Source organism: Suncus etruscus, chromosome 17 (genome assembly GCF_024139225.1).
Source record: "Suncus etruscus isolate mSunEtr1 chromosome 17, mSunEtr1.pri.cur, whole genome shotgun sequence".
Classification (NCBI taxonomy): Eukaryota; Metazoa; Chordata; class Mammalia; order Eulipotyphla; family Soricidae; genus Suncus; species Suncus etruscus.
In genome coordinates this window covers 38,670,134-38,692,205 of record NC_064864.1, presented here as the reverse complement: position 1 = coordinate 38,692,205, position 22,072 = coordinate 38,670,134, and the positions used below count along the sequence as shown (strand labels likewise).

The 22,072-nt window shown below is 38.3% G+C and overlaps 1 protein-coding gene and 1 non-coding gene across 2 annotated transcripts in view; one reads left to right on the top strand and one right to left on the bottom strand.

The window, feature by feature from the left end:
• Positions 1-17,193, bottom strand: part of TBC1D12 (TBC1 domain family member 12) — a 40,404-nt gene extending 23,211 nt beyond the window's left edge. Inside the window, exons 1-4 of the mRNA XM_049764311.1 lie at positions 17,105-17,193; positions 8,350-8,451; positions 3,407-3,524; positions 1,425-1,531 (exon numbers count right to left, since the gene is read on the bottom strand). Coding sequence (XP_049620268.1) covers positions 1,425-1,531; positions 3,407-3,524; positions 8,350-8,374 — 250 coding nt within the window. The 5' untranslated portion in view covers positions 8,375-8,451; positions 17,105-17,193. The remainder of the gene's footprint in view (positions 1-1,424; positions 1,532-3,406; positions 3,525-8,349; positions 8,452-17,104) is intronic.
• Positions 17,194-18,767: 1,574 nt separating this feature from the next.
• On the top strand, positions 18,768-18,874 carry LOC125995361 (U6 spliceosomal RNA). The gene has a single exon (XR_007490900.1). It is a non-coding gene; the product is annotated as a U6 spliceosomal RNA (small nuclear RNA).
• Positions 18,875-22,072: the final 3,198 nt, after the last annotated feature.

Here is a 22,072-nt window from a genome sequence, read left to right as displayed (position 1 = left end):
ACCAGTTTTCCCAAGACCACTTGGAGAAGATGCTTCCTTGCTCCACTTCATATTTCTTGCCCCTTTGTCAAAGATTAATTGATCATATACCTCTGGGTCAGTATAAGGATAGTCAATCTATTCCACTGAAAAGAGGGTCTATCTTTATCTTTAAAAGATGTCACAGGTATCTTTTTAGGGACAGCATTAAATCTGTACAACGCTTTGGGAAATATTGCCATTTTAATGATGTAAATCTTTTCAATCCAATGAGCTGAGGATATCTTTCCATTTCTTTACTCCTCTTTTTTTCTTTCTTTCTTTTTTAAGGCTAGTCAAGTGGGAATGGAGAAGGAACAAAGAAATCTGTAACTGGCTGTGATCAATTAATTGTAAACACCACTGCACTCAGACCAGCCCTCTTTTATTTCTTGAAGCAGTGTTTTGTAATTTTCTTTGTACATATCTTTCACCTGTTTAGTTAAGTTGATTCCAAGTGCTTGATTTTCATAGGCATACTTGTGAATGGGGCTATTTTTGTTTGTTTGCTGTTTTTTGTTTTGGGGTCACACTCAGTGGCACTCAGAGGTTACCTCCTGGCTCAGTGCTCAAAAATCAATCCTGGCAGGCAAAGGGGTCCAGACGGGATTCTGGGATTCATACCACCCTCTGTCCTGAATCAGCAGCCTGCAAGGCAAATGCCCTATCGCTGTGCTATATCTCTGGCCCTCCAATGGAATTATTTTTGTCATATTTCTTCTCTTTCATTATTTGTATATAGAAAAGCCACAGATTTTACATATTAACTCTGAAGCCTACCACTTTACTTATAAGAATATAGTTTCTAGAACCTTTTTCTGTAGAGTCATTAGGATTTTGTAAATATAGTATCATGTCATCTGCAAACAGTGAGAGCTTGTTTCCTCCTTTCCTATCTGGATGCCCTTGATATCTTTTTGTTGCCTAACTGCTATGGCAAATACTTCCATTACTATATTGAGTAGTAGACATGGTGAGACTGGGCAACCTTGAAAGATAAATGTTTCCATACTTAGATTATTTTATTATTTCTTATATATATTTATTCACCCATTGCTCTCTAGAAAGCCAAACTTTTCTGATATTACCTACAATTAACATATTCAGATATCAATAAACTATTCAGGGTTGAAAAATACTGGAAAATCCACAGTCTTATTTATAAAATATGACATATAAATATATGTAAAATATAAAACTATATAAATAACTATACATAAAATATAAAGATATAATTAAAAATATAATCTTAAAAACAAATTTTAGAGGAGGGACAGAGAACAAAGTTTGCGCTTAACAAGATTATAAATATAATGTCCTTTTAAATAGCTAATCTACTTATTTGCTTTGTGATTTTGTAGATTGCTATTTGTTTATGTGCAAGTAACTGAATAGAGAATACAAACCAGGAGTGATATTTAGTTCATTTCCTACAGCTAGACTCCAAACTTTCCCACGAACACTAGGGGGCAATCCCTGCCACCACAATTCTCGAACTCTTCTTGTACTGTGCCTAGAATTAAAAGGATAGGGAAAAGAAAAAAAAAAGGTTACTTTTATACAAATGTAGTAATTTCAGGATATTTTGTCAATTTTATGACCAAGTGATCAAATGGTCCTTAAGAACATATTTACAAAATTTAGATTAAGTAATGCCAATACACCAAATCTTTTGAGACAGATGTTAGAATCTTCAGTTTCATCTATAGGTATAATCCTGATTTCCTGATTTAAGGAAACAACATTCTCTAGCTGCTTAAACCAAAAAAAAAAAGAAAAAAGAAAAAAGAAAAAAGGGAGGGGCTGGAGCAATAGCACAGCGGTAGGTTGTTTGCCTTGCACACAGCCAAGCCAGGATGGACCTTGTTTCAATCCCCTGCATCCCATATGGTCCCCGAGCCAGGAGCGATTTCTGAGTGCACAGCTAGGAGTAACCCCTGAACGTCACAAGGTATGACCCAAAAATAAATAAATAAATATAGACAGATAAATAGATACATAAGAACAAAATCACGGGGCCAGAGAGATGGCATGGAGGTAAGGTGTTTGCCTTGCATGCAGAAGGATGGTGGTTCGAATCCTGGCATCCCATATGGTCCCCCGAGCCTGCTGGGGGCTATTTCTGAGCGTAAAGCCAGGAATAGCCCCTGAGCGCTGGCAGGTGACCCCCCCCCAAGAAAACAACAATAAAAACAAACAAACAAGAACAAGATCACATATATAAACAATTATAAACAATTGCTGTCAGGAGCAAATTCGAAGCACAGAGCCAGGAGTAACCCCTGAGCGCTGCCGGATATGGCCCAAACACCTCCCCCACAAAAGACTGTAATATTAAAACATACCAATAGTCAACATATTCCTAAAGCATATCCTATACAAACTAGCTATTGCAGAAGACATCTAAACTTTCTCTACAGAGAAGATACGAACTACACACACACAAAAAAAACATAAAATCACCAAAGGCAAAATAGGAGCTAGAGTAACAGTACAGTGGGTAGGGTGCTGCCTTGCATGCAGCTGGTCAGTGTTCAATGTCAAGCAACCTATATGGCCACCTGTGCACTACCAGGGGTAATACCTGACTGTAAAGCCAGGAGTAATCCGTAAGCATTGCCCAAAAAAGAAAGGCAAAGTAAAGCAACAGTTATACTAGTATCAAAGTTTAATGTGACACTACAAAAAGGTAAAATCATATTTACTGTACTATATGCTATATACTCATTGAGGGAAGTATGTTAAAATAACTTTACTTATTTTAACCTTTAATAAATGTGCCTTACAATATATACAATTGGGGCTGGGGGATAGAACAACAGTAGGGCATTTGCCTTGCATGCAGCCAATCCAGGACAGACAATGGTTCGAAGACCAGCATCCCATATGGTCCCCTATGCCTGCCAGGAGCAACTTCTGAGTGCAGAGCCACAAGTAACCCCTGAGCACCACTAAATGTGACCCAAAAACCAAAAAATACACACACACACACACACACACACACACACACACAGTTGATGTCTTCTGTGCAAAAATCTTACCATTACATTAATAATCCATCATGTAGTTGATGTTATATAAAATTAAGAAATATGGTAATTGAGGAAATAAAGTATCAAATAAAATTTCATGAATCAAGTAGCATTTAATATGGGATTGAAAGAATATAAGCACCTGCCAGACACAGAGAAAGCTAAGTAAAAGAAGGTATTATGACTGAGTAATTTATCAAAGCAGAGCATAGAGAAACAAATGTAAATATTTTCATACATTTCTTTATAGCACAATTTAGGCAAAACATGAAACAAACTTGGAAAAAAAATGATAGAAATAGAAACATAAAAGTTTTAGAGATAGACTAGAATTCAGGAAAAGTTTGCTTACTTACATTACTTCCCAATTGGGCAGAATTTCATTGATCCAAATTACCATTGCACTTGCAATATTTTCTTCCTGTTTAAATCGTTCTTTCATTATCTTTTTTCTTTTATGTGCTTCTTTAATTTCTGTTTTAAACAAGTAATAATTATTTCAATGCAAAAAAGCTAGATCAAACCCCCTTCTCCTTTTATTAAGTTTACAAAAGAGGCTTTTATAAAAACAAAATAATATTAAACAGGTAGAAGAGGAAAAAGGAGCAATCTTTGAGGAAAGGAAGAGAGAAAAAGAAAATTCTGAAAAATACAAAAGAGGAAAGAAGAAAAAAATATTTTCTTAAAAATATGAAGAATGGGGCCCAGAGAGATAGCACAGCGGCATTTGCCTTGCAAGCAGCCGATCCAGGACCAAAGGTGGTTAGTTTGAATCCCGGTGTCCCATATGGTCCCCCGTGCCTGCCAGGAGCTATTTCTGAGCAGACAGCCAGGAGAAACCCCTGAGCACCGCCGGGTGTGGCCCAAAAACCAATATATATATATTGGGGGCCGGGAAGGTGGCACTAGAGGTAAGGTGTCTGCCTTGCAAGCCCTAGCGTAGGACAGACAGCGGTTCGATCCCCCGGCGTCCCATATGGTCCCCCCAACTCAGGGGCGATTTCTGAGCGCATAGCCAGGAGTAACCCCTGAGGGTCAAACGGGTGTGGCCCAAAAACAAAAAAAAAAAGAGGAAGAACAGAGAGCCAAGAAATTGAGGCAGACACACGAGCAGCAAGGTATTCTTTATGACTCAGAAGAGTCATTTTCAATGTAGGTCCATATGCACAGAGAAGAGGCTGGCTACAGAGTCAATCACAGTGATCACATATTTCTTCTACTCATGAGACACATCACAACAAAGGTCACAATGGAAAAGCAAACAAAGAACCCTACCTTACTAAATGAAAATGGTACTTCTGAAGACAAATGAGCATGAGCATCAGCACCTATATAGCCACGTTAATAAGGACTTTAGAGAGAAAATGTTGACAATGTTCAAAGAATTCAAAGAAACCATGAAACACACAAGAACACACACACCAATGCAACTCAGGAGGATATAAGAGTAGAAATGAGAAAACTTCAAACCAAAATGACAGAACTGAGAAACTAGATAGGTAAAACTAAAACTCACTACAAGGCAGTATCAGTAAAGTAATATGCTAAAAAATCCTTAAAATCAAATATTACCTCATAACACCTCCAGACAACAGCTGAAGATGAAAAAAGTTATAAAATAAACAAGCAGAAGGTGGAAAATATCCTCAAAATAAATGAATGGATAATAATAGAACTTTGGGATAAATTCAACAAAAACAACATAAGACTCATAGGGGATCCAATGAGAGACAGAAAAAAATAAACAAACCTATGAATAAGCAATAGTCAAAGACATCATTGCTGGTAAGTTTCCAGAGCTGAAGAATACATGCTCCCACATCTTGGACATCTAAGAACCAGTTAAAAGAGATACAAATAAAAACATCCCAAGGCACACTCTAGTCACAAGGAAGAGAACCATAGATAGAATACTGAAAACATCAGATCAAAAGAAACTCCTGGGCCCGGAGAGATAGCACAGTGGCGTTTGCCTTGCAAGCAGCCGATCCAAGACCAAAGGTGGTTGGTTCGAATCCCGGTGTCCCATATGGTCCCCCGTACATGCCAGGAGCTATTTCTGAGCAAACAGCCAGGAGTAACCCCTGAGCAACGCCGGGTGTGACCCAAAAAAAAAAAGAAACTCCTAATTTCTTTGACAAGCAACCTTTCAAGCCCAAAGGCATTGGTGGGATATAGTGAAAAGAAAAAACAACAAAATAAACTCCTTACCAAGAATACTTCACACTTTACACAGCCACACTCTCATGTAGGAACAATACATAGCTTCAGACACAAACAGAGCACCTGAAAAACGTTTATTGATTCAAAACAAACCTTAAAGAACTGAGAGGGACACTTTATAAGACACACAGCCCCAAACACACCAAACTTCTACCAAATAAAAGGCCCCAAGATCACCAAATAATCACCAAATAATCTTTCTCAATGTCAATGGACTAAATGCAATGATTAAGGGACACAGAATGGCTGAATGAACAAGATAATTGAACTCAATGTTCTGCTGTCTGCAAGAAACACATTTATTTGAATGATCAGGAAAAAACAGGCTCAAAGTGAAAGATTCAAGACAATTCTTAAATAAATAAATCCCTTAAAAGGCTGGGGTGGCCATACTAATATAAGACAACAGAACATCAGGATCAAACAATTAAAGAGATAGGTACGGTCATTTCTTAATTATTGAGGAATATGTACCTCAGGAAAATAATAATACTCCTAAACATTGAAAGAGGTATCAAAAAACAATCCCATTTACAAGTATGCCTCCAAAAATCAAGCAGCTTGGAATCACCTTAACTAAAGAGGTAAAAGACCTATTCAAAGAAAAGTACAAAACACTGCTTCAAGAAATAAAAGAGGAGGCAAAGAAATGGAAACATATCCCCGGCTGATTGGATTGAAAAGATTTACATCATTAAAATGGCAACACTTCTCAAAGAGTTTACAGATTTAATGCAATCCCTAAAAAGATACCTGTGGTATATTGAGGGGTGAGGCAAAGTCAGTGACACTAGGGATTACCCCTGGCTCTCAGCTCAGATATTACTCCTGGGTTAGTGGACCATCTGGGACGCCAGGGGATTGAACCGTGATCCGAGATGGGTCAGCAGCATGCAAAGCAAACCTACCATTGCGCCAATTCGCTCTGCCCCCAGCCCCCGGGACATTTATTAAAGAAGTAGACCAAACATTCTGAAATTCACATGGAACAAAAAGGCCTCCATTAATAGCTAACACAATCCTTGGGAAAAAGAAGTTGAGAGGCATCACTTTCCTCAACTTCAGACTCTACTATAAACTGGTAATAATAAAAACTGCATGATAATGGAATAAAGACAGACCCTCTTATCAATGGAATAGATTGACTCTCCTTATACTGACCCAGAGGTACTGGCTCAATTAATCTTTGACAAAGGGGCAAGAAATATGAAGTGGAGCAAAGAAAGCATCTTCTCCAGTGGTCTTGGGAAAACTGGTCAGCTGTATGCAAAGAAAAAAAGTGAACTCAGACCTCTCTTAAATGCTGTGCACAAAAGTCAAATCAAAATAAATTAAAACCTTGATATCAGACCTGAAGCCCCAAAGTACATAGAGGAAAACCTAGGAAGAACTCTCTATGAAATTGGAGCGGAAAGCATCTTCAAGGAGGAAACACCGCTGACCAAGTGAGTGGAGGCAAAGATAAACAAATGGGACTACATTAAACGAACAAGTTTCTGCACCTCAGTGGAAATGGTGTCCAGAATACAAAGACTACCTAAGAATTAGGAGAAACTATTCACCATCCAATACAAGGGTTGATTTCTAAGATGTATAAGACAATGCTAGAGCTTAACAAGAAAAAAAAGACATCCAACCCCACAAAAAATGAGAGATGAATAGAAACTTCTTCAAAGAAGAAGTACAGATGGCCAAAAGGTACATGAAAAAAATGTTCCACATCATTAATTATCAGAGACATGCAAATCAAAACAACACTGAGATATCATCTCACACCACAGAGACTGGCACACATCCAAAAGAACTAGAACAAGCAGTTCTGGCACGGGTGTGGGGAGAAAGGTACACTCATTCACTGCTGGTGGCAATGTTGACTGTACAGCCTTTTTGGAAGTCAATATGTTTCTCAAAAAAATGCTCACTGATGCATTATTCACAATAGCCAGAATCTGGAAATAATCCAAGTACAAGTGCCCAAGAACAGATGAGCAGATAGACAAAATGGTATAATAGGTACAATGGTACAATAAAATACTATGCAGCTGTTAGGAGAAAGGAAGTCATGAAAATTTGCTTATACATGGATAGATACAAAGAGTATTTTTCTGAGCGAAAGACATAGAATGGTCACACTCAGGTGTGGGATATTAGGGGATAAAAAGATATCATGATAGTAATATCCAAAGACAATTCAGATGAGGACTGGGAAGACCAATCCATGGTAGGAAGGTTGCCACAAAGTGGGGAAGTGCAGTTAGGACAGAGAGGGGACCACAATAACAATGATAGTTGAAAATGACCTCTCTGGACAAGAACGAGGTGCTGAAAGGAGACAACGTGATATGCTTGATACCCTATGAGTAATAATACTGCAAACCACAGTGTCTACTATTAAAAAAGAGAAAGAGGACACAATAAAAAATATCTGTGCTTGGCACACTGAGAAGAGACATGGGGGATGGTGGGAGAGAAACTGGGGACGTTGGTCATGAAAAATGTACACTGGTGAAGCGTTCTATACACTGGATGACTGAAACTCATAATGAACAACTGTGTAACTTTGCATCTCACAGTGATTAATTAAGGAACTTATTTTTTAAAAATTCTACCATCTGTTTTATAAAAGTGAAAAAAATATTGCAGGACAAAAATTAACTTAAACAGATACTCTATTAAATTTTCTATTTTTATTTAATAAGTTAATCAAAATTTTTCATAATTTAATTCAAAATTTAACAGTTAATAACAACTAATACTGTTTTAGTGTAGAGGTTTACAAATTTCATCATATAAATCCACACATTTAAAAATAATTTTATCTCACGTGGGAGCTACCATATTAGAAAGTCTAGGACCTCCTCTTTGTATTTGTTCTAAAAAAGAAAATACTTGTGAAAATACCCCATTATAATCCCATTATGATATTTTATTTCAAAGAAAAATTCAGTTAAAAAATGATCACCATCACTTTAATTACCAGCTTGACCAATTCATCATCTAATTTCCTTTTGAGATTAACCAAGTTAATTTCCTATTAAAATCAGTAACTTATATAACTTCAAGTTAAACTGCATACCTCGCTTTTTAGCCTCAGCCACCATCTCATCATATTCTTGTCGATGACGTAAAGCTTCTTCCACAGATTTGGCAGGAAGATTTCTGGGATTTAAATAAAAGTCTTTACGGAATTAAGTTTTAGGGCCACACCCTGTTATGTCAGATGTTACTCCTGGCCTGGCACTCAAAGAATTACTCCTGGCTATGTTCATGAGACCATATAAAGATACGTAGGATCGAACACTGGTTTGTCGTGTGCAAGGCAGGACCCTATCCTCTTGTCCCTTTAAGTCAATTTTTAAAGGCATGATTTAAAGTTATTATCTAATTTTTGTTAATGCCAGTGATAACAAATTATTAAGCTAATATCATTTCAGACATTAAGAAAGTAAAAAATTAAAAAAAAAACTCTAAATTTCAGAATAAAATTTGAATCAAGATTATTAATATGTGTGTTAGGTATTGCTGTATCATATGTATATATATATATATATGCTTAACTATTAAACATGTTACTCAATATTTTCATATTGAACAAGCGTTTCCAATAACTTTTCACATATAATTTAACTTCTTTTAAGAGCTCAGTTTAAAGAATTTGAGTAATGTACATAACAGCGTTAACTAAAATACTAATGAAGATACAGAATACGGCCATTATTTCAGTTTCTTTGTAACTACTTTGCACTTTATACTTATATATGTCCTACATAGGCACGTGTGTCTCTTGATTTCTATCTCTATAAATTACCTGCTCACCTTTTAAAGTATATTGTATAGATTCTATTGTTTGACTTCTTTTGTTAAGAATGTTTTTCAATTGATGAGTAGTACTACAATTACCCATGTGAATAAGCTCTTTTCAATTAGTAAGTTAATTGATTAGTAGTACTACAAGTATCCTTGTAAATAATATTTTAAATTATTTCCAATTTAGGACTATTTCCTTCCATCTATTTCTGCAAGAAAATTTTGTTTATTTGCTTGTTTTCTTTTTGGGTCACATCCTGCAGCGCTCAGGGATTACTCCTGTCTCTGTGCTCAGAAATCAGTCCTGGCAGGCTCAGGGAACCATATGAGATGCTGAGGATCAAACCTGGTTTGGCTATGTGCAAGGCAATGCCCTACCAACTGTGCTATCACTCTGGCCCCTTGCAAGTAAACTTTTATAACAAACTGATGTTCTACTGATTAGAGCAAACATTTTAAATAAGAGGCTGTATTTTGGTTTAATAAAATGACCAGGCAGTCCCCATGTTGCACAGGGCCAGCTCCATAGACTCACTCTTCTCAAAAGAGATATAAAACCAAGCCATAAAAAATCATGGGTACACCAGACAGCCAAAAGCTGGCAATGTTAAGAGAAGAGAGTGGGGACCAGAGAAATAGCATGGAGGTAAGGCGTTTGCCTTTCATGCAGGAGGTCATCTGTTCGAATCCCAGCGTCCCATATGGTCCCCCATGCCTGCCAGGAGCAATTTCTGAGCCTGGAACCAGGAATAACCCATGAGCACTGCCAGGTGTGACCCAAAAACCACACACACAAAAAAAAAAAAAAAAAAAGAGGAGAGAGTGGACCAAGTCCCAACCTATCAAAGCCACACCTGCTACATCCATCACCCATCATCACCACTCACCACTCCTCTATGCAGTAAATAATTATGTCTCTACAAATTATAGAGACAAAAAAGGAAAAGTAGTGCTGGGCCCGGAGAGATAGCACAGTGGTGTTTGCCTTGCAAGCAGCCGATCCAGGACCAAAGGTGGTTGGTTCGAATCACAGTGTCCCATATGGTCCACTGTGCCTGCCAGGAGCTATTTCTGAGCAGACAGCCAGGAGTAACCCCTGAGCACTGCCAGGTGTGGCCCAAAAACCAAAAAAAAAAAAAAAAGAAAAGTAGTGCTAATTCACAAGGGAAATATCCTTCCTTGTAACACCGTTTTGATTTTTACAGAAGAAATTTTCATTAGCTCATGTTGAAGTAAAACTCCTTCAGGCACTACCTTATTCATTGGGTGGTGATTGGGGGACACATTTTTTTTTAATCTTTTTAATTAGATACCATGAAATTACAAAGTTATTCATGAGTGGGTTTCAGACATATAATGTTTCAACACCAATCCCTTCACTAGTGTCCATGTCCCTTCACCAATGGACCCCACCCATTTGCCTTCCATCAGTCTGCTTCTGCAAAACACTATTTTTTAATATGTATATATATATGAATTTCTATGCTGTCGTTTACAGTACTGCAAATGATATGATTTCAAACATAATACTTTGCCACCTTTCAGCACCATATCCTCCTCTACCATCACTACCTTAATAGTGATGATACCAGAAACTACTTTATCTAAAAACAGAGGGAAGCATATTGATTAGACAAGTCTCTGCCTCAACTTCTCATCTATGAAAAGATAGGTGTTAGCTATCCCAAATGTCAACTATTCTGAGGAAGAAAAAAATCAACTAATATTCAGGTGATACCAATACCCTTTCATCTAGTTTTATCCTGAGTAAAAATTAGGTGTCCATTCTTATCTATTCAATTGTTAAAAATGGAAGGGGCCAGGAATATGGCTCAAAGATAACAGTGCATGCCTAACATGAAACACAATTCCCTAAGTTAGAACCCCAGCACTGTATGACCTCAGAGAACCTCCATCTATAACCTGATAGCTCTAAGCACCACAGGATGGATCTCTATAAAAAGAAAGAGCAATAGAAAAAATAAGCAATAAATAATTAGTACGGGGATGGAGAAATAGCTCAAAAAAGTTGAACACAGGGGCCAGAGTGATAGGACGGCAGTAGGGTATTTGCCTTGGAAACAGCCGACTCGGGATGGATCCGGGTTCAATCCCTGGCATCCCATCAATCCTTGGCATCCCCCGGCCTGCCAGGAGCGATTTCTGAGTGTAGAGTTAGGATTAACCCAAGTGCCACTGGGTGTGACAAAGAAAATGTTGAGCACATGCTGTGCATGTAGGAGACCTAGATTTGATCAATACCACAAGGTCCCCGATCTTCAACCAATGGTGGAAATAACCCCACAAGCAACAAGGCAGGTGTTAGATGTGACCTCAAAGCCAAAACAAAAAGTAGAACCAGACCAATAAATGACTATGCATTCTATTATTCAAGCACCATGAAGAGCTTCTGTTTGTGGGATTGTTTTAGCTACATAAGCAAAAAATGTATTGATCAGATGCTGGAGCAATAGCACAGAAGTAGGGCATTCGCCTTGCATGTGGCCAACCCGAGACAGACCCAGGTTCGATTATGGCATCCCATATGGTCTCCCGAGACTGCCAGGAGCAATTTCTGAACAGAGTCAGGAGTAACCCCTGACACCACCAGGTATGGCCCAAAAAGCAAAACAAAAAAAAAAAATTAATCAATTACCAAACATAAAATAAAATAACCTCTTACAGTTAAAAAGGTAAACATGGGGGGGGGGGGCAGAGCAGTGGCACAAGCAGTAAGGCATTTGCCTTGCACGCACTAACCTAGGACTGACCGTGGTTCGATCCCCCGGCATCCCATATGGTCCCTCAAGCCAGGAGCAATTTCTGAGCGCATAGCCAGGACTAACCCCTGACAGTCACCGGGTATGGCTCAAAAAGCAAAAAAAAAAGAGGTAAACGGGCCAAAGCAATTGCACAGTGATAGGGCATTTGCCTTGCATGCAGTTGACCTGGGATGGACCCACGTTTAATTCCAGGCATCCCATATAGTCCCCAGAGCGTATCAGGAGCATAGAGCCAGGAGTAACCCCTGAGCACTGCTGGGTGTGGCCCCAAAACAAAACGAACAAATAAATAAGTTAAACAATATTTTAAATTATAAAATTTCAATGCTGAGTGGAATCGTAGCTATTGAGTCTCTATATCACAGATTAAAAAAAATCATAAAAGAAATAAAAGCTTGGGACCAGAGTGGTAGTGCAAGTAGTAAGGAGTCTGCCTTGCCTGTGCTAGCCTAGGACAGACTGGGTTCAATCTCCCGGCGCCCCATATGGTCCCCCAAGCCAGGAGCAATTTCGCGATTTCTGAGCACATAGCCAGGAGCATCACCGGGTGTCACCCAAAAACCAAAAAAAAAAAAAAAAAAGGCTTTAACATTTATTAAAATTAGTGTTTATTTCAGATAGTCAATTTTATTTGTTTTGGGGTCAAAGCTAATGGTACAAAGGGTTTACTTACTCCTGGCTCACTCCTGATGGTGCTCAGGTGACTAAATGCGGGATACCAAGAATAGAACCCAGGTCAACAGCATGTGAAGCAAGTGCCCTACCCACTGTACTACCAGTCTGGCCCCTAGTCAAAAAATTTTAAAAACATCATATCACAGAGGTGAGTGCAACTGTACCTAACATGAATTATAAAATTCCTCTGTCTAGTATATTATTCCAAGATTTTGTTTTGTTTTGGTTTGGTTTTTTGGGGCCACAGCTGGTGTTGCTCAGGGCTCACTCCTGGCAGTGCTTAGGGGACCACATGCAGTGTAAGGGATAGAATCTGGGTTAGCTGGGTACAAGGTAAGTTCTCTACCAATCATCCCCTATTATTTCAAGTTTTAATTTCATGGAACAACTTGTAGAAATTACAAAAAATATTTAAGGTTAATAATATCATTGAAGTTTAAAAGTCAAAACTTAACAGAAAAAGATAAAAGCTAATCCTCATAGGACTTGGTAGGTAAGAAGGAATTTAAATTCCTTGCTGGGAACTTGCTTATACTGACTTACACAGATATTACCACTCCAAAGTCCAAACACCTCTCACCTGGTATTTTCTTACACATCTAGCCACTCTTTCAATTACCTGCTTAATTCCTCCTTCCAGCAAGAGTAAAATAAAATGTGGACATGTTCATGTAACAAAGTTTCTGAAAAGCTTTTTTAACTGATGGAAAGTGAATATAAATATATTCAGCCAGTGGCCAGAGCAACAATACTGGTGGGGAAGGCATTTGCCTTGCATGTTACCAACCAGGGTTTGATTCCCAGCATCCCATAAGGTCCCCTGTGCCCACCAGGAGTGATTTCTCAGCACAGAGCCAGGAATAACCCATGAGCACCATGGAATGTGGTCCAGAAACAAAAATTTCAGCCAAATCTTATTCTTTAAATAAGTATTAGGATCACAATTTTTTAGAATGAAAACCAAAGATATCAGAAATAGTGTATTCTGTCTAGCCTTTATTTTCTTAAAATTTCTAAGAAAGATCCACCCTTTTCTTTTTTGAATCAAGATACTATTATGTTTATCAGAATAACTGGCAGACTGGGAATAGAGAAAGCATGTAATGAGCTAAGTGTATGCTTTGTATATGGGAAACTCAAGTTCCATCCCCACGTGGACTGCATGGTCTCCTGAGCACCACACACTGGGAGTGACCTCAGGGTACAAAGCATGGAGTAGCTCCCAAGCACAATCTAATATCAATAATAATCAAATAAAAAAGAGCAAAAAGAGCAGAAAACCATAAAAATGACTCAGGAATTACTTCTGGATGTAATCAGGGAATAAATGGGATATTGGGAATTGGCACACACAAGACAAATGTCCTACTCACAGTACTATCTCTCCAGCTCTTGGATACTAAGAATTTTTAAAAACTTGTTGCAGAGGCTGTCTCTAGTAGTGATCAGGGGCAAAGGGCCACTGCTAAGGAATAGGTGCTATGCAATACCAAGAGACAAATTTCTCCAGTAAGCAAGGAATGTGGCATGTGTTCTAACACCAGAACCACATTCCTAGCCCAAAAATCTATTCAATCTATTCTTAAGCTTTAGGGGCATCCTAGTGGTACTCAGAAGTTACTCCTTGCTCTGCGCTCAGGGACCATTTCTGGCAGTGCTCCGGGGACTATCAAGGATGCCAGGGAACAAATCCAGGTAAACCACATGCAATGATTGAACATGCCCTATCCACTGTGCTATATCACTCCAGTGCCTCAATCTACTATTTTTATTCTACTTTATTTCAAGACAATGCACCACACAGTTGTCCATGATACATTTTTTCCCAGATAAATGAGAGCAAAGTAATTAAAAATAAAAGGAAGAAGCCAGAGTGGTGGTGAAAGCAGTAGGGTGTTTGCCTTGCACGCACTAACCTAGGACAAACCAAGGTTTGATTCCCGCAGTGTCCCATATGGTCCCTCAAGCCAGGAGCAATTTCTGAGTGCATAGCCAGGAGAACCCCTGAGTGTCATTGGGTGTGGCCCAAAAAGCAAAAAAAAAAAAGAAGAAGGAGGAGGAGGAGGAGGAGGAGGAAATGGGGCCAGAGTGATAACACAGTAGTAGGGCATTTGCCTTGCATGCTGCCAATCTGGAACAGACCTAGGTTCAATCCCAAGCATCACATATGGTCCCCCAAGCCTGCCAGGAAAGATTTATAAGTGCAGAGCCACGAGTAAACCCTAAGTTCCATTAGGTGTGGCCCAAAAACAAAAACTAGAATAAAATTAAAAAGAAGAAAATAATTTTCTAAAGTACAATAAGCAAATTTGTGAAGATTATTTTATATCCAAAAAGGTCACTAGAAAATACATTTGTTTCATGGCGATTGCCACTATCACACCTTTACTATATTTTTTTACTCTTATCCTTTAAGGAAAAAAAAAAAAACAATTTACTGAATTTAAAAACAAATAACTGTAGTAGAATGCCTGTCTCGAATACATGCAGGGGATGGAAAGGGGGGAGGGGGAGTGTTACACTGGTGAAGGGGGATGTTCTGTTTGTGACTGTAACCCAACTATGATATTGTTACCTAAATAACAAAATATATATAGAAAAAAAATACATTTGTTTCCAAAGAAGTGAGAACAAAGTTATCTTAAAAAAAGAGTAGAAAGGGAAAAGAGTAGAAAGGGCACGGAGAGATAGCACAGCGGTGTTTGCCTTGCAAGCAGCCGATTCAGGACCAAAGGTGGTTGGTTCGAATCCCGGTTTCCCATATGGTCCCCCGTGCCTGCCAGGAGCTATTTCTGAGCAGACAGCCAGGAGTAACCCCTGAGCGCCGCCAGGTGTGGCCCAAAAACCAAAAACCAAAAAAAAAAAAAAAAAAAGAGTAGAAAGAAAAAAGAAAAAATAAAAAGAAAGAGAAGAATATTTAACAAAAAGAAAAAAGTAGAGTGTCAGCAAATTTATGAAAATTATTGTATTTCCAATATGGCAGAAGATTTAGAAAGCTCTTGTTAGCTGTCCATTCTATTATTTCATTTGTTTACAAACACTAAGTGATGTCAACTATACATCGGCATGGTGTGTTCCTATGGGGATGACAACATCAAACAAACAGTTGTCCAGGATTTCAAAGCACTATTTAATGATACATAAGCTTTTGTGGATTATATTCTCAACTGCCAGGCCTCCCGGAAGAAGGATGATGTGGGAAGAGCTGCCTGCATACTTTCTAAAAAAGCTCTGGTGGTATCAGCACAAATACTGGTATATCTGAATTTTGGTCAGAGTGGTGTCTTCTTAGAGAGTCATAGAGAAGTGGTGAAGTAGGGCTGGCTATAGGGAAAGTGGCAATTATGGGTGATGAATAAAACAGGTTTGGCTTTGACAGGACAGGGGCTTGGCCCGCCCTCTCCTCACAAGATTGCCAGCTTTCAGCTATGTGGGTGGTGTACCCACGATGTTTTAATTTATATCTCTCTTGAGTAGCTGGCCCTGGACAAAGATGGCAACTGTCTCAATCTATTCTTTTTCTGTTTTGTTTTGTTTTGTTTTGTTTTGTTTTGGTTTTGGTTTTTACTTAAAACACTATGGTTACAAGGTTGTTCAGACTACAGTTTTCTTATTTGTTTGTTTGTTTGCTTTTCTGTTTTTTGGGGGGCACACCCGGCGGTGCTCAGGGGTTACTACTGGCTGTCTGCTCAGAAATAGCTCCTGGCAGGCACGGGGGACCATATGGGAGCCGGGATTTAAACCAACCATCTTTGGTCCTGGATCAGCTGCTTGCAAGGCAAACGCTGCTGTGCTATCTCTCCGGGCCCTCAATCTATTCTTAATAATATCTAAACAATTGATTGATAGTTAGCTACATGGCAGAAAAGGTAAAAACATATATACCTTAAGTACTGATTAAATGTCAAGAAATGAAAAATAAGGCAGAGGGGAACTGAAATAGATACAAATATCAAAACCAAGATTTATGTTTCATGTATCAGCTCACAGACTTATAGAAAATATGTATAAGGGTTGGATTCTTCTATGATAGTTTGTTATATTCAATTGACACTTAAATAAAAAATTAAGGGGAAAAAGTCATTTCTAGGGTTGAAGAAATAGGTCAAAGGGCTCAAGTACATGCTTTCTAGATTTGAAGAGTTCCAGATTTCAACCCTGGTATGATATGGTTCTCTGAGCAAGACCACCAGGAGTATCAGAAACAAGAGTAGCTCCTAAGATCCCCTGTGTGTGTTCTTTAAAAACCACTGTGTGTCTTCTCCAAAAAAGAAAAAATAAAACTAATGTCTAATTTCTTTGTATCCCTTAAGTAAAACAGTAAGAAATTTAAATTTAAATTCAAAATATAAATCATGTGAGGCTGGAGCAATAGGACAGAAGGTAGGCTGTTTGCCTGGCACACGGCTAACTTGGGTTCAATCACCAGCATCCGTAATGGGCCCTCAAGCACCACCAAAAGTAATTCCTGAGTATAGAGCCCAAAGTAACCTCTGAACATTGCTGAGTGTGGCTAGAAAAAGAAAAGAAAAAAATATAAACTGTGTGTCTGATGATCATACTTACGATGGTCTATCCTCAAGAATCAAGGCGGTGGTAGAGAGGGGCTCAAATTCAAAATTCTTTCGTCGTAAGGACTGAGGTGGTGGCTTACAAATCCTTCCTGTTCGTGCTTCATATTCCTAAGGTAAGTAAAAATATACTTTATGCACAGATTTTTTTCCAATTTTTATTATTAAATCTTTATCATTATTAATATTATACCATGCTAAGGGATAGAGATACTTTAATTTGTTAACACTACTAAAAAAAAAAAAAAAAAAAAGAAAGCCACTTTTATCCCAGAGGCAATCTAAATTACAGTGAGGGGATAAATAAGAATGCAATAAATTATTAGATAAATTACAGGAAGATGTCCTTGATTGTCCTCTATGATATCAGCTATCAAAGTCCAGTTTTCAATAATCTACCAAAAAAATATAATTTAGCCAGTTCGTTGATAGAAATGTTGAAACATTCTTCAAAATATTTTTCAAGGGTAAAACTGTACCTATGATAGGCTGGCTTTAGATTCCAATCTATTTTGCACATCTATAGCATCTAAATTTAAACAATTTCCTAAATTGGAGAGATGGTACAGTGGGTAAGGTGCTCATGTGGCTGACCTGGGTTCAATTTGATTCTCAACACTCATATGGTCCCATGGGCCCTCCAAGAGCGGTTCTTGAGCACAGAACCGTAAATAAGCTCTGAGCATAGCTAGCTGTTAACACGATACCTAAAGTAAATAGTTAAATTTAAACATTTTACTAACATATCTTACCCAAATAGTCATAACTGTCAACATTTCTACTAACATTTAAAACCATTACTATAGTATTCTCTACTTTTTTGAATGCATAACCCTATCAATAAGAAATGAAACAAACTTGGGGCTGGTGAGGTGGCGCTAGAGGTAAGGTGTCTGCCTTGCAAGCACTAACCAAGGAAGAACCGCGGTTCGATCCCCCGGCCTCCCATATAGTCCCCCCAAGCCAGGGGCAATTTCTGAGCGCTTAGCCAGGAGTAACCTCTGAGCATCAAAAGGGTGTGGCACCAAAAACCAAAAAAAAAAAAAAAAAGAAAGAAATGAAACAAACGTGACAAAATATTTTAATAGGCACTTTTTAAATGCCTATTGAGCATTTTTGTGTTATGTTTCCAATCTTTTGCTAAAATTTCTTTCTAAAAACATGCCATAGGTTAGTAATAAGAAAACAGGGTTATAAATAAATACCAGAATCAACATATTCTTCCTTTCTTAAAATAATTAATGTAAAAACCTTTTATCCTCAAATATTATTCAGTTATGTTATGAGTACAGCTGCAGACCCACTGGCATTCGAAAAGATAGTGATTTAAATAAAGAAAATTAAATACACTTACAGTGGTCTCTAATTGCTTTCATCTATAATTTCTTACCACAAATATTTTTCCTGCTATGCAAAATAGCTAAGATATATGAGAAAGCTTCAATCTTCTTAAAAGTTTAATTTTGTTGGGGCCAGAGTGGTGGTGTAAGCAGTAAGGTAATTTCTGAGTGTAGAGCCAGGAGTATCCCCAGAGCACTGCCAGATATGATCCAAAAACCAAAAGAAAAAATTGATTTTATGATAAAAACGCAGGATCAGAATGGGGCAAAAGGTGATGTTGGATAAACTGGTCATCTATATTTAAAAAAAATGAACTCATGCTCGCTTCAGCAGCACTTATACTAAAATTGGAACAATACAGGGAAAATTAGCATAGCCCCTGCGCAAGGATGACACGCAAATTCGTGAAGTGTTCCATATTTTAAAAATATAAATAAATAAATAAATAAATATAAATAAATAAAACTCAGACCATGCACAAAAAAGTCTAAACAAAATAGATTAAAGAATTTGATATCAGGGGCCGGAGAGATAGCATGGAGGTAAGGCGTTTGCCTTTCATGCAGAAGGTCATCGGTTCAAATCCCGAAGTCCCATATGGTCCTCCGTGCCTGCCAGGAGCAATTTCTGAGCCTGGAGCCAGGAATAACCCCTGAGCACTGCTGGGTGTGACCCAAAAACCACAAAAAAAAAAAAAAAAAGAATTTGGTATCAGAACTTAAACCATAATGTATTCAGGGAAAACATAGGCAGAACTCTCCATTACTTTGAAGCTAAAGATACCTTCAAGAATGAAATAAAACATAACAAGTGAAAGGAAAGATAAACAAATGGGACTACAGTAAATTAAGAAGAACCAGTATCTCAAAGGAAAAGAGGACTAGAATACAAAAACAGCCCACAGAATGGGAAAAATTTATGTACCCAATATCCGTCTGATAAGGTGTTAATATCTAAGCTATACAAGGAATTCACAGAACTTAACAAGAGAAGAAAATCTAATCACATCAAAAATGAGAAGGGATAATCAGAAAACCAAAAGGCACATGAAAAATGTTCTACATAATTATCAGAGAGATGCATATCAAAAACACTGCATGGGGCCAGAGCAATGGCGTAGTGATAGAGCATTTACCTTGCACACAGCTGACCCAGGACAGATCATGGTTTGATCCCCCAGCATCCTATGGTCCCCGAAGCCAGGAGCAATTTCTGAGTGCATAGCCAGGAGTAAACCCTGAGTGTCACCAGGTGTGTTCCCCCCACCCCCCCAAAACAAGTGCAGTATCAGAGACTACCACACATCAGAAAGAAGTACAATAAAGTGCTGCCATGGATGTGAGAAGAAAGGGACTCTCATTCATTGCTAATGGGAACGTCAACTGCTCCAGCCTTTTTGGAAAACAATGTGGACATTCCTCAAATTGAGCTTCCATTATGAGCCAGCAATACTGTTCCTGGGAATATGCCCTAGTGGCCCCAAAACACAATGAAGAAAAGCCCTCTATTTCTACGTTTATTGCAGTACTATTCACAATAATCCAAATATGGAAACAAACTATGGCACATCTAGAGAAGTATGTCCTAGGAATGCCACGTCTGCATTTATTCAACTCCAGAGACTCATTCTACTCTCAAATGAAATGCAAACCAAGCCAAAAAAAAAAGTATGTGTATACTGGCCATATAACTGAAAGCTGGCTATCTTGAAAACTGAAAAGCAATACTAGCAACACAAACCACTTATAATCGCTGCTTAAAAATTGCCCAGCCTTGGGGTCGGAAAGATAGCATGGAGGTAAGGCATTTGCCTTTCATGCAGAAGGTCTGTGGTTTGAATCCCAGCATCCCATATGGTCCCACGAGTGTGCCAGGAGCGATTTCTGAGCATAGAGCCAGGAGTAACCCGAGTGCTGCCGAGTGTGACCCCAAAAAACAAAAAACAAAAAAAACAAACAAAAAAAAAAAAGAATTGCCCATCCTCAACACTCAACTACAGCTCTCTGCAAGATACCAATTTGATAAAAACTACAAATATGCCAGTATGTGGGTTTAAGTAACCAGGATTTTTTGGACTCAGTGTGGACTTTTCATATTTCCTCACAACCAAAAACATGCCCACAAAAGCCACAGTATCAGCCACAGTGCTTGGAAATCCTGGACAGGGTTGCAGGACAATTCCAAAATTTTAATACTGTCATTCCATATCAATTTAGATACCAACATGTATTTGAAGCCACCGAATGTTCAGAAACAAAAGAAGTAACAGAAAGCAAATAGCAACTAGTGATAGATACAATAATTTTCACAAATTTTCTTACTACTGAACTACTTTCTTCTTTTTCTTTCTTACTGTTCTTTTTTTTTTTTTTTTTTTTTTTTTGGTTTTTGGGTCACACCTGGCAGTGCTCAGGGGTTATTCCTGGCTCCAGGCTCAGAAATTGCTCCTGGCAGGCACAGGGGACCATATGGGGCGCCGGGATTCGAACCGATGACCTCCTGCATGAAAGGCAAACGCCTTACCTCCATGCTATCTCTCCGGCCCCTTTCTTACTGTTCTTTTCTTCTTTTTTTTTTAATTAATTGTTCCCACTTTCATGGAAGCAAATTTATTATGATGGACTATGTAGTACATGGTCTTTCAATAAAGCAATTAATATAATAAATAAACTTTTCAAAATAAATGAACAACATATTACTACCAGCTGCTAGAAGAAATTAAATCATGAAATTTGCTAATACAAAGTGGATACAAAATGGATGGATACAAAAGCATAATGCTGAGTGAAATGAGTCAGAGGGAGAGGAACAAAGAATGATCACACTCATTTGTGGGATAGTAAAAAAATAATATGGTAATAATTCCCCACAAAAAAGGAGACAAGAGCCAGAAGTCAGTTCATGGTAAGAAGCGAAGCTTGCCACAAATAGTAGGGAAGGCAATTAAGAAGAGATGAGACCGCTATGACAATGAGAATTGGAAAGGATCACGCGGGTCAAGAACTGGATGCTGAAAGTGATAAGTATGATATCCCTTCAGTAACAATATTGCAAACCAGTGTCTAAAATAAAAAGAAAAAAGGAAGAGATAAAGAAGACAAATTTCTGACATTGAGGCAGGCAGCAGAGAAGTCAAGGGGGAGAATGGAAGGGAAATGGGGTATTGCTGGTAGGAAATGTTCACAAGTGAAAGAATGGGTGTTGGACATAGTATGACTGTAACCCAATCATGAACATCTTTGTGACTGTGTTTTTCATGATGAGCCAATTAAAGAGTTTATTTTAGGGGTTAAAGTAGGGCAAAAGTAGGCTAAAGTAGTATTTTAGGGGCATTGCAGTAGGGCATTTGCCAATGGGTGTGGCCCAAAAACAAACAAACAAAAAGAGTCAATTTTATTTTTATAAAAAAAGAAAAATTAGGGGGGCCGGTGAGGTGGCGCTAGAGGTAAGGTGTCTGCCTTGCAAGCGCTAGCCAAGGAAGGACCACGGTTCGATCCTCCAGCATCCCATATGGTCCCCCCAAGCTAGGGGTAATTTCTAAGCGGTTAGCAGGAGTAACCCCTGAGCATCAAACGGGTGTGGCCCAAAAAAAAGAAAAAAAAAAAAGAAAAGAAAAAAAGAA